A 13,237-nucleotide genomic window follows, 5' to 3' on the forward strand; every position below is an offset into this window, starting at 1 on the left:
CCATCCAGCCTGGCCTCGAACACCTCCAAGGATGGGGCATCTTCAACTTCTCTTGGCTACCTGTTCCAGTGTTGCACTACCCTTACAGTGAAGAATTTCTTCCTGATGCCTAATCTAAATCTATCCTCTTTTAGTTTAAGACCATTCCCTCATCTTGTCATTATCTACCCGAGTAAAGAGTCCTACTCCATCCTTTATATAAGATCTGTTTAAGTATTGAAAGGCCACAATGAGGTCTGCCGGAACCTTCTCTCTCTCAAGCTGAACATGCCCAGCTCTCGCAGACTTGACCTCCCTCGACCTGCTGGTCATACCTGTTTTGGTGTATCCCAGGACGCTGTTGGCTTTCTGGGCTGCAAGCACACACTGCTGGCTCACATCCAGTTATACACTGTCCTTCTCTGTATCCCCGAAATGAATCTGAAATTGGTTTACTTAAGCCACGAGTTTGACCTGGGTCACACAGTACACTCTAACAGTAACCTTTACAGACTGATTCCCACAGAAAAATTGATATTTTTTTTACTGAAGAAATACTAGGTACACAGACAAATGATACTAGTGAATTTTAAGGGGAAAAAAGTAGATATTTAAATGCAAAATATTTTAATCATACTGAATAAAAAGTTATTCAGTTTAAGTAAATTGCATGGTAAAAGTCAGTCAAGGCAAATCACAACCCTATAATTTTCTTGAAGTGGATGCACTGTAACAGATTTATATTTTTTCTCGGAGCTACGTTCATAGCTCTTTATATACCTCCAATTATAACAAATACGTAAATTTAAGAAATGATCTAGGAAGTTACAAGTGGACATTGTACAAACAGTATTGGTAGTTATTATAGAATGTTTCAGTTTGGCCACATAACTAAAGAAACACTACAGAAAGGATTTCAAAATTTATTCTAAAACTACTAAACAACTAGCTATGCATATGGCTCTACTTAAACATCAGATATCCTGATGATGCTAGCTAGAGAAGATCTCATGAAGGGATACACCTAAACTACATTCCCAACCTTCATTAAACATGTTATTCTTTTCAGATACAATAAAAGCTTGTACCTAGTCAAAATGATGCAGCTACTGTATACAGATCTACTAAGTAGTCACAAAAGATCCAGAATTAAATTTGTATATAAATGAAAAATAAGCTTCAATTATGAAGTTTTCACATTTGTTGCTCTACCATTGAAGTAAGCCCCTCCAGATAAGAACTGCAACCTCTTTACAGTTCCTGGTTAAATTTAACACTTATTCTAAATTACAGTTTTGTGAAACATAACAAGAAATTCATTCTCTGCTATCACAGAATTACAGAATGGTTAAGGTTAGAAGGGACCTCTGGAGCTCATCTGGTCCAACCTCCCTGCTCAAGCAGGGCCACTGAGAGCAGGTTCTCCAGGCCCATGTTCAGGCAGCTTTTAAAAATCTCCGAGGAGACTCTACAGCCTCTCTGGGCAGCCTGTGCCAGTGCTCAGTCACTCATAAAGTAATTAAGTGCTTCCTGACATTCAGACAGAACCTTTTGTGTTCCTATTTATGCCTGCTGCCTCTTGTCCTATCCCAGGGCACCATTCAAAATGGTCTGGCTCCATCTTCATTGCAACCTCCCTTCTCGTATTTATATACATTGATACTGGTATTTATATACATTGATAAGATCCTCCCGGATCCTGCTGCTCTCCAGGCTGAACAGTCTCAGTTTTCTCAGCTTCCCTTCAGGACAGGTGCTCCAGTAACTTGATCATCTCAGTCACCCTCTGTTGGACTTTCTCCAGTATGTCCATATCTCTCTTGAACTTAGGGGCCCAGAAGTGGATACAGTACTCCAGATACTCCAGCCTTGCCAAAGCTGAGTAGAGAGGAAGGATCACTTCCCTTGATCTGCTATACCTAGGCTTCAATGGGAACATTTTCCAAAACCACCGAGAATAAAGAATGAGTAATATTTCCTCTCTCTTTTTGCTAAGTTCATTTTATTAGAATTAATTCTACATCAGAATCATACAATCATAGCATGTCTTGGGTTAGAAAGGACCTTAAAGATCATCCAGTTCCAATCCCCTGTCATACGCAGGGATGCCACCCACTAGATCAGGTTGGCCAAGGCCCCATCCAATCTGACCATGAACACCTCCAGAGACGGGACATGCATAGCTTCTGTGGGCAACCTGTGCCAGTACCTCATTGCCCTTTGAGTAAAGAATTTCCTCCTGACCCCTAATCTCTATCTCCCTTTTTTTTAGCTTAAAGCTTTTCCTCCTTGTCCTATCACTGTCTGCCTATGTAAAAAGACCCTTCCCATCTTTTTTATAAGCTCCCTTTAAGTATTGAAATGCTGCAATGAGGTCTCCCCAGAGACTTCTCTTTTTTTAGGCTGAACAGCCCCAGCTCTCTCAGACTTATAACACTAAACACTGGTCCCAAGACAGAAGCCCTGAGGGACTCCACCTGGACATAGAGACATTGACCACCACTCTCTGGGTGCAGCCTTCAAGCCAATTCCTTATCCACTGAATGCTCCACCATTCCAATCCATATCTCTCCAATTTGGAGATCAGGATGTCATGTGGGGCCATGTCAAAGGCCTTACAAAAGACCAGGTAGATGACATCAGTCAGTCTTCCCTTGTCAATTAATGCAGCCACTCCATCACAGAAGGCCACCAGATCAGTCAGGCAAGATTTGCCCTTAGTGAAGCCATGCTGGCTGTCTTGGATCACCTCCTTATCTTGCATATGCCTTGACATTGCTACCAGGAGGATCTGTTCCATGATCTTGTCAGGTACAGAGGTGAGACTCACCAGCCTGTAGTTCCCCAGGTCTTCCTGTCTACCTTTTTTTAAAAACAGGAGTGATGTTTCCCTTTTTCCAGTCACTGGTAACATCACCTGACCACCAAGAGTTTTCAAGTATGATGGAGAGAGGCTTGGCAACTCCATCAATCAGTTTCCTCAAGACCCTGGGATGCATGGCATTGGGCCCCATAGACTTACACCTCTTCAGTTTCATCAGGGGCTCACAAACCTGCTCTTCACTTGCAGTGGGAGGGACTTAGTTCCCCCAGTCCCTCTGTAGAGGTCTAGGGAAATGAGAGCCATGGGATGCCTGACTGGCAGTGAAAGGCAACCAGGCAATCAGGCCCAGTCAGCATGGGTTTATGAAAGGCAGGTCCTGCTTGACGAACCTGATCTCCTTCTATGACAAAGTGACGCACTTGGTGGATGAGGGAAAGGCTGTGGTTGTGGTCTACCTTGACTTCAGCAAGGCTTTTGACACCGTCTCCCACAGCATTCTTCTCAAGAAACCGTCTGCTCATGGCTTGGACTGGCACATGCTTCATTGGGTTAGAACCTGGCTGGGTAGCCGGGTCCAAAGACTCGTGGTGAATGGAGTCAAATCCAGCTGGAGGCTGGTCATTAGTGGCATCCCCCAGGGCTCAGTACGAGGGCCAGTTCATTTTAATATCTTTATCGATGATCTGGGTGAGGGGATCAAGCAAGTTTGCAGATGACACCAAGTTAGGTGCGTGTGTCGATCTGCTCGAGGGTAGGAAGGCTCTGCAGGAGGATCTGGATAGGCTGCACCGATGGGCTGAGGTCAACTGCATGAAGTTCAACAAGGCCAAGTGCCGGGTCCTGCACCTGGGGTGCAACAACCCCAAGCAGAGCCACAGGCCAGCAGAGGAGTAGTCGGAAAGCTGCCTGGCAGAGAAGGACCTGGGAGTACTGGTTGATAGTTGGCTGAATATGACCCAGCAGTGTGCTCAGGTGGCCAAGAAGGCCAACAGCACCCTGGTTTGTATAAGAAGCAGTGTGGCCAGCAGGTCTAGGGAAGTGATTGTCCCTTGTACTTGGCTCTGGTGAGGCCGCACCTCGAGTACTGTGTTCAGTTTTGGGCCCCTTTCTACAAGAAGGACATTGAGGTGCTCGAGCGAGTCCAGACAAGGGCAATGAAGTTGGTGAAGGGTCTGGAGAACAAGTCTTATGAGGATCAGCTGTGGGAACTGGGATTGTTCAGCCTGGAAAAGAGAAAAGGAGGCTCAGGGGCAACCTTATCGCACTCTACAGGTACCTTAAAGGAGGCTGTAGTGAGGTGGGGGTTCGTCTGTTCTCCCATGTGCCTGGTGACAGGACAAGGGGGAATGGGCTAAAGTTGTGCCAGGGAGGTTTAGGTTGGATGTTAGGAAGAACTTCTTTACTGAAAGGGTTGTTAGGCATTGGAATAGGCTGCCTTTGGAAGTGGTTGAGTCACCATCCCTGGAGGTCTTTAAAAGACGTTTAGATGTTGAACTTAGTGATATGGTTCAGTGGAGGACTTGTTAGTGTTAGGTCAGAGGTTGGACTCAGTGATCTTGGAGGTCTCTTCCAACCTAGATGATTCTGTGAAGACTGAGGCAAAGAAGATGTTGAGTGCCTCAGTCTTCACCATGTCTGTTGTTAACAGTTCTCCCTTCTCCTTTGTCTGAGAGGTAACACTCTTCTTGGCCTTTCTTTTCTGGCCAATGTACCTGTAGAATCCCTTCTTGTTTTTGTTTTTTTTTTTTGCATCCCTTGCCAAGCTCAGTTCCATCTATGTCTTGGCTTTCCTTATCCCATCCCTGCATATCTGTATGGCATCCCCGTACTCTTCTCAGGCCATGTGTTCCTTCTTCCACTGCCTATTTCCTTCTTGTGCCTCAGTCTGACCAACAGGTCTTACTCAGCTATTCCAGTTTCCTGCCTTCTCTGCTTGATTTCTTACACATTGTAATGGAAAGAACAAGACATCTCCTTTTTTCATGACCTCTTCTTGTAGGATTGCATTTTGTATCTATCCTGAACTTCTACTGAAGCCCAAAAAAATACATCTCAGGGGACAGGGTGAGTATGTTCAGGTATTGTATCTATTCTGTCATGATCAATTTTGAGATATTTGTGAAGCACTGAGAAAAATAGGAACTACTGACAGCTGTTTTCTGTCTTAGCAACCACTTTATCATTTGACAAAGCCTCAAACTTCTCTTGCACTTCTTCTCAAATGTTGGCATCCACTGTCATTGGCAGCCATGGTCTCTGTGGAGCTGTAGGTAATTCTTTTGAAGATCACAGTCCAGTGTGTATATTACCGTTCCATGGATGCTTTACCATTACTGCGCTGCTTTTTTTCATGGTTCCTCAAGAAAACAGCACAGAAGTGAGGATCAGCTATAGTCCCAAATTAGTTGTCATCTGTTGATAACATTTTATGACCTATCCTACATGAAGTGTTAATCTTCAAGTATGTCAGCTGTGCCTAGTGCAGTGACCTGCCCAATGATGGCAATGTGAATCCTGCTGGTTTTAAAGCATTTTTTTCATGATTATATAGATAGCTTTAAAGGAGAATATCTTACCTTGGCGTATAAAAGTTTGGCTAGTATCTAGTAAAATATCACAGCCTTCTACTATTGTTCTTTCTATGGCTAGATTCTTCCGGATGTTTTCTGTGTCACTCACTTCATCATGCATCACCCTGTCAGACACAATAAAAATTCACTTTAAATTCCCTGAAATATATCTTGCACCTGCTGTGTCTATTTTCACTTGCACTTATTCAGTGTATGCACAAAAAGTACCTAATGTCCTTTGCCACAAAACAGACATACATGCAGTACATGATTATTCCTTTTTCTTTTTTTTTTCCCCTTTCAAATCATTGTTGCAATCATTTAGTTTTTTCAGCAGTAGAACCTATTTTGCCAGAGTTGTTTTTAGACTTTTCCTGAACACACCTGACAGATGCCACCAAGCTAAAAACTCTTCACAGCTGCTAGAAGAGTGCTTCTGGATCGGTAATAAGAGAGTCTACCACAAAACTGGAAGCGTTTTCTAGTTCTTTGAATTAGTTATATAACATATTTTGGAGTCTTTGTCCTTGATTTTAGGTTCTCACTCTATTCTGCTTCAGTTTACATTTGAATGTACCATTCACTTCCTCATTGCTTCCTACAACAATCACGGCTTCAATGGCTCACCTCCAAACTTCTTCTGCTTATTTTCATAGATATCCTCCCGTTACACAGAGAAGTACATTTTTTTCCAAGGCTGAACTCAACACAAGCTTAGATGATGTTGTGATGTTCCTGAACTAGGACTTCACTGCACTATCTGAAAGTTACTGTTCCCTCAAATCTACAATAAATGAGTCACAAAGCTTTATATTTATGGTCTGTACTACCTGCCTTATGAGAAGAGGAGGATCAGTCAACCTGAGCCTCCAATTCTGAACACTCAGAGATGAATTTTTTAGATCAGCAATGAACTCTGACTTATGAAAAGAAGCAGAGTCAAAGTTGTTTGATCTGATTGCACATATAACACTAATCATAGAAATTCTATGCTTTGACTAAATGGAAAGGAGATGCTCTTTTCTGCTTCAAATGGTCTCATAACGTGGAAGATCTTTCTGAACACTGTAGGATTCAAACACAGACACTTTAATAAAAGTCACTGCCTGCCCAGCTTTTTAAGAAGTCAGTGCTTGAAGAGGTGGCAGGACGTGACCTGTAGGTGACTCAGAAAGCTGCCTGTGTTGAAGATATAGCATGACAAAAAGGAAAAAATAATAAGCTCAAAATTAGTGGGTAGTTTGCACAACATAGCCACTAGGTCTTAACAGCATTAAAAAACTGAACAGTCCAAAGCATGCAATTAACAAAAGCTACAAGGCAATCACTGGTTTACAACTACATATTTCATAAGTATTTATTTGGTGAATACTCCAGATATTCAAGGCATATGTCCTAGAGTTCATGCAGCATTTCTTTGCTGCACAACAGAAAGCTGTGTTGCCTAGAGATAGCAACTGAATTTCCTACTGGGCTGACAGAGAGAAATATCTAAGAAAGGATAGGGGATTTCTGGGAAGACATCAATTTTGCAGGATTTTACAGGGAGCACCAATTCTTAAAATATATCTTTAGCTCCTGTTTATCTGGTATTATTTAAAGCATATGTGTAGATCATAATTTCATTAACACATGCAAACTGTAACACAGATTGAGAACTCAGTGATTTTCAAGACCCTGACTGATCCCCGTTCTCACAGAATATCAAAAATGCCCCCCCTTTTTTTAAACTGTGAAAAAATACATACATGTGTGTATGTAAAGAAAATTACTTTGCTCACAACCCAAGGGTAGGTAGTTTCTATAGCAACTCTATTCTCCCCTACCCAAAATACAAGGAAACACTTGTAGATTTGTTAGCCAAAAAAAAAAACAAAAAAAACACAACAACAACAACAACAACAAAAAGAAGAGCCAAAGTACTAGTATTTTGGCTTTGGTTGTCTTTATTCTGGTTTGGTTTTCTTCCTTTTCTTTAGGAGAACTTTTTAAAAAAGAACGAAAACCAAACTAAAACAAAGAAAACTGATTTTTCATTTCAGAGTCTTTGATGCAGGATTATCCAAAAAAAAAAAAAAAAAAGGTGAAAAGACTTACCTTGAAAGTTCTTCCAGTTTAGATTTAGCAAATTCAAGGCTCTTTCGTTCAACATGTTCATGTGGTGTGTGAGCCAGAAGTTCATGCAGTGTTATAATATATCTAGGGATCTTAAAATAAATTAGGTATAGAATCAGCAAATCCATGAAGGAATAATTCCAATACAGCATTTTCTTAAATATTAGCCATTATATTCATCACTAAAGTCTTACAAGCATGGTCTTTTTTTTTCTTTTTTTTTTTTTCTTTTTTTAATATCCACAGCTAAGTAATTATACATAAACTCTAAATAAACCTGCCAAAGTGAGCAGTTTTATTTAGAATTTATTTTTTTAGGTGACAGAGGCTGCATATGCATAGGTACATTCTCAGTTTGAAGAAACACAAGTTCTATTTATTACATTTTAAGAAAAAAATCAGGTCAGAGGCAGTGACAAATATGACATAAATTTCATGTTTTCATGCTGCTATGCATGTGTCAACAGAGAAAACTTTCAGAACTCTCTGGGAGATCCATGTATACCTTCCCACAATTTTGATAGGATACATGCATCTAGATTTTTTTATGACTTTGAAAATACCAGCTAACCTGTTAGCATATAAATGAAAGAATTCACATTGTACTAATGGGCATTAAAGATGGAATAAAAGAACAATGACACTGATTCACTTTGTCATCACTTAAAGCAGTTTCATAATTGTTAAACAGAACCAAGTGATACTATAGTAAACTTATTTTTACAGGGTAAAAGTCATTTAGAAAGTGGAGAGGTGTCTTCTCTTATGCTGAAATGAAAAGTCCTCAGCAATGACACTGTGCCCATCACATACTGAATAGGTTTTGTATCCTATTTTCTAATTCCCCTTCAAAATTCCAAGATCTTTCTTCAAATCTTTTTTCAATCAAAAGGTCCCCAAACTTTATGACATACAAATTCAAAGCTGAACAAATGCAGTGTTACAGGTGGTAATGGCTTTTAGGTTAATACGGCTGACTAGAACTACCACAAATGTCAGTGACCCTCTTTTTTCTTTTTCTCTCTCTACTTCTTTTGCAGTAACTGAACAAACTGAGGGTGTTCACTGTTGTAATGATGAGTAAATTGTTATGTCAAATGTATAAGTCACAAAATCTTCAAACCAGCATTTCATAGACCTATGAAAACAGCTGCAAATAATTAATCCAGGCAGATCAAGACAAAGTATCACAAGGCTAAAAAAGTTTTCAAAACTTCTGCAGAATATTGTTCATTTTCTAAAGACCAGGTCACTAGAGAACAAAATGGTTTCCAAGAGTATTCCTTGTAAAATGCTTGTGGTTGTTCTAGCTTGTTATACCAGTTACATTGCTGCATATCCCTGCAGCAGGTCAGAAATTGAGAATTTGTTTCTCAGCTTTTCTTTTTTGTTTGGCACTAGTCCTCATCTAACATTCTCCTTGAATGTACACAAGATTCTGGATAGAGCTGAATCAGTGTAGTTGGAGAAAAGATCTCTACAGGCAGTGCCTAATAAATAAATGAAAACTAAATTAATTTGCACAAGACTACTTTAGTTAAGCAAAAAGCATCTTCTATTAATCAGAATTTCAGTAACACAAAATGATTCAACCAAACAATAAAAACAAACAGTGAAAAAAATGTACAGAGACTACCTGAAACATGGGGTAAGTAAGGAAAGTTTCCAGCATTCGCCCCTCACATGCTGGGTTGGCTTCATATTGCTTCAAGAGTTTGTCAAAATCTCTGTTTTGCTTACAGTTTGCCAGTACTTGTAGACTATATTGATGATTCCGAACAAATTCTTGATATATGTTCAGCATTGGCAGCAGAATGTCAAATAAGTCAGCTAGAAAAAGTCAAAAAATGCTTTTTTTTTTCCAGCTACCCATCTCTTGGAATGTATTTTCAAAGAAACTACTATATTCTATGGAAGTGAATTACTGTAATCAGTACTGAGATTTTAGAAGCATTAAACTTGGTTCCTCCACCTGCCAAAATACAGTTGTTCTGATTAGTAATCAGCTAATATCACTGAAAATTCAGGGGCCCATGTCTAAACAATGCTTAGCGTAGAGGCTAACCCAGAAGCATTCTCGTATATGGACTTCGAGAGAGTCATATTACTGCTCACATGGAACATTCACTACACCAGATCACATGGTGTTACTTCTGCAAACGTATTCCACTCAAAAAGGACACTATCTTTATTTAAAAAAAAAAAAAAAAAAAAAAAAACAGCCACTGTAGTTTCAAAAATAATTAAGAAAATTGTACCCTTAGAGAAAATACAGTAACTTACCTAGAATTAAGGTAGGCCAATTAGCTATTCTTGCTTTTAAACCTTGGTGAAATATTTCATGAAGAAACATGATTGTTTCACTGAAAAACAAGTATTTAAAGAAAAAAAAAAAAAAAAAAGACAATTCAGGTCTATTTTCTCATTTGTAATTCAAAGAGGAACATTTGGATATTGGAACTTCATGCATATTAGTGTATTTTGCACTTCAGTAGAAAAAAATAGAAGACAGTCATTATTATACAAGTAAATACCTCATTTGATTATACTGTATAAAATTTTTAGCATAGTATCTTTTCAAAATGCATAGTATTTACTGTAGAAAGCATATTCTAACTGCTTAGTCTTTTAAATAAAAGCATCTACTAAATAACATATTCCACACGTTAAATAATAGAGTATCCTTGGCAGTGCATTCAGTAAATACACAGTAAATACTCCTCTTAAACAAAAGGATCAATAAGATGCAGAAAACTTCTAGCCAGTGGTAGTCATCTATATTCTTATTTGCTGCTCTTCAAAATTTGAAGCTTAGAACTTTTCTATAACATGAACCTTAATATTGTGTTTTAGCTCATGAGGTCAGCAGAATCAGCATTAGAGGAATCCCAATTGTAAGTGAAACGATTATGCATAAACTATTATGAAAGGGAAGCCTGTCTCATAACTAAAGCACCATATTATTTTTCTTAGAATTTTGGGGCAGACTTGGATGCAATCTCAATCCTGTTTCAAATTCTAGATGCCTGTTGGCTTATTTTTGCATACTCATTAAAATGGCACTTGGATGCTTAATGTAAAGAACAATTCTTTTTTGTAGGATGTGAACAGACAAGCAAGAGAGAAGGAGGTTCCTTAGGCATGGCAAAAGCAAACAGGAAATATGACACAGTCATCCTCAGGGTCTTATCTGGATCATATGAGGCCATTAAGTCCAATTTTGCTCTCATAAGAGAAAAGGAAAGAAGAAAGGTGGCAGGAAATTTAAAAGAACTGCCCCATGAGGCATTATATTCCTCTAGCAAAGAAGACAAAGAATGTAAGGAGGCACAGAGGACTAACTGGCTTCAAACAGCATCACAGACAGCACCTTTCCTCTTACCCTAAGGAAATGTGGTCCTCGTCAGTCACATTACTTACATCAGAACAACAACAACAACAAAATGCCAAACTTCACTACTGCAAATTCAAGCAGAATGGGAAGAAGTGGTCAGGCAAATCCCTAAAAGCAACTTTAAAAAGAAAAAAAAAACAACTTACCTGTTGAGGAAAATACTACTGACATCATCATGACTGATAGGTGGCTTCTTTGAACTTGCAGCCATTCTTAAGGGCCTCAGAAAACAGTTCACAAGAACATAAAGTTGATGCACATATTCAGATTCAGCCTCAACCATGTTAAAAACTATCTGATTCCTTTTTCTCATACTTTCTGCATGAGGAGAACAAATATAATCTTGGACAATAGTCTTCCATTTTCTTCTACATAGCCAGCCCCGCATAAAGCTCTGAACCTAAAAAAACACCAAGTAGAAAAGAAGAATGAGATTACTTAAAATAAGTTTTTCACTGTAGAAATAACCATCTGTGTGAAATGCTTGTCAAAAAAATAAATGTGTTGCCCTCTAAAACATTACTGATCCATAATTGTTCCTGAATTATATTTTTTAGATATCTATTTAATAATAGAAGTCACACAAGCATTTGATAACGTTGGTAATATTTGTTTCCCAACCATATACATATCAAAGTAACTTTTACCGCAGGCTCAAAGGTTGTACCTTTTCATATACTCTTCCTGTCAGCACAACTATCCAGGTTATCTGCCCAGATTATTTTAACTCCTTTTACTTCCCCTTACATATTTCTCACTTTCTTATATCCTCAATCATATTGTTTTCACGGTTTTCATGGAACGCATTTCAAAATAGATTTCGTATCAGCATTGACACAATTCTGAAACAGCTGTTAGGCTCAGTTTGATTTTTGTTTTGTATAGATACTACTTAATGTTTGCATTTAAAGCTACATATGCTGTTTAATATCAGACACCTAGGCCAGTGATACCATTATAAAGAAAAGTCAGATATTTGCCATTTTTAAGAGGTCACAGAAAATAATATGTCACAGAAAAATCTACTTAGGTATAATACCCATTGAAGTTACAAGTGGACAAAAGACTACAGAAAAGGTCTACTTCTGGTCACAGAAAACTTCCTTGACCTTGGTGTGATGATCATTCATGTTGAAAGAGAAATGGAAAACTTCACTGGTAACAGTTTACTCTGAATAAATAACTTTAAAAAAAAAAAGGAGGGGGGAGGGGCAACTGTCAAAACAATCAAGATGTAGAATGCAGTGAATCAGAATCAGAACTCTCCTTGTACTAAAAGAGGTATTTCTGGCTCTATTACAATGTTAAATCTGTATGGAAAGGAAAATTCATACCAACTCAATACCTGACTTAGACTATGTGACCCAGAAATGGGTAGTGAAACTAAGTCCATATAACAGAAAAGAAATTATGCAATTTAAGCTATTCTTTTATATCTTTATAAGCATTTTTATAAGAAAGGAGTATAAAGTTACTACATTCTTGATTCCCACAGGACATAGCCAATGACTGAATTTCACCCTTCATAAGCAGTCAAATGCAAAGTGCAACCTTCTCTAATCAACTGAATATAAAAAAAGTAAAAACAAATACTGAAGTAACAAAGACTCTCAGGGATAAAGAGCCCCTGAAATGTATTAAGTTGATATAATTTAAGTGGTTTGAGTAGGATCAGGTCAAAAGACATCTGGACAGTTGAGCGTACTTAATCAAACAGTACCTGAATGCAAAACTAGACAGACTAAAATATACAATCAACCTCCCACATTCCATTTTTCTCCTTTCAAACACAGAATATTGCATATTTACCTTTTTAATTTTTTTAATATCTGGATCCTCGTCTTCCTGGTTGCCTTGATAAGGTCGCATTCTTTCTTTTGTTTTATTGAGAGCTATAATCTGACAAAAACAACCATTCATTAAATGCTTTTTCAATGCAACTAAATTATTTGCTACAGAACTAATAGAAAAATCTCTTTGCCTTCTTCAAAAGCTCTTCCTAAAGACTGTTAAAGCTGCATGGAATGACAAGCACATTTTTGGTCACAGGGATATAAACACAATTCTCAGAAAACAAACAAGGCTTTTGATCTAGATGACAGAAGGACCAAAAGAGATATGCTTCTCCTCTCGAAATGAAGTGTGTCTTTCAGACCTTCTCAGCTCAGAACTGCAACAAAACTTTTAACATTCAATGAAACAGAGTAGCTTGGAATGGTCCACAATAATATCACAACCAAAGACAGGGTTTAGAGGACCAATACCATTTGTGAAGACAGGTGGGAAATAATACCATCAGTGGGATCAATATTGCAAAGCAACATGTCATCTTAAAGTCTCTGACAATGTAGTAAT

At 38.5% G+C, this 13,237-nt stretch overlaps 1 protein-coding gene across 1 annotated transcript in view; it reads right to left on the bottom strand.

Moving 5' to 3' along the window:
• RASGRF2 (Ras protein specific guanine nucleotide releasing factor 2) overlaps window positions 1–13,237 on the bottom strand; it is a 138,931-nt gene that overhangs the window by 69,817 nt on the left and 55,877 nt on the right. The window contains exons 4-9 of the mRNA XM_084305512.1: window positions 12,692–12,781; window positions 11,029–11,282; window positions 9,772–9,851; window positions 9,125–9,318; window positions 7,471–7,580; window positions 5,380–5,498 (exon numbers count right to left, since the gene is read on the bottom strand). Coding sequence (XP_084161638.1) covers window positions 5,380–5,498; window positions 7,471–7,580; window positions 9,125–9,318; window positions 9,772–9,851; window positions 11,029–11,282; window positions 12,692–12,781 — 847 coding nt within the window. The remainder of the gene's footprint in view (window positions 1–5,379; window positions 5,499–7,470; window positions 7,581–9,124; window positions 9,319–9,771; window positions 9,852–11,028; window positions 11,283–12,691; window positions 12,782–13,237) is intronic.

This window comes from Netta rufina (assembly GCF_964035555.1).
Source record: "Netta rufina genome assembly, chromosome: Z".
Taxonomy (NCBI): domain Eukaryota; kingdom Metazoa; phylum Chordata; class Aves; order Anseriformes; family Anatidae; genus Netta; species Netta rufina.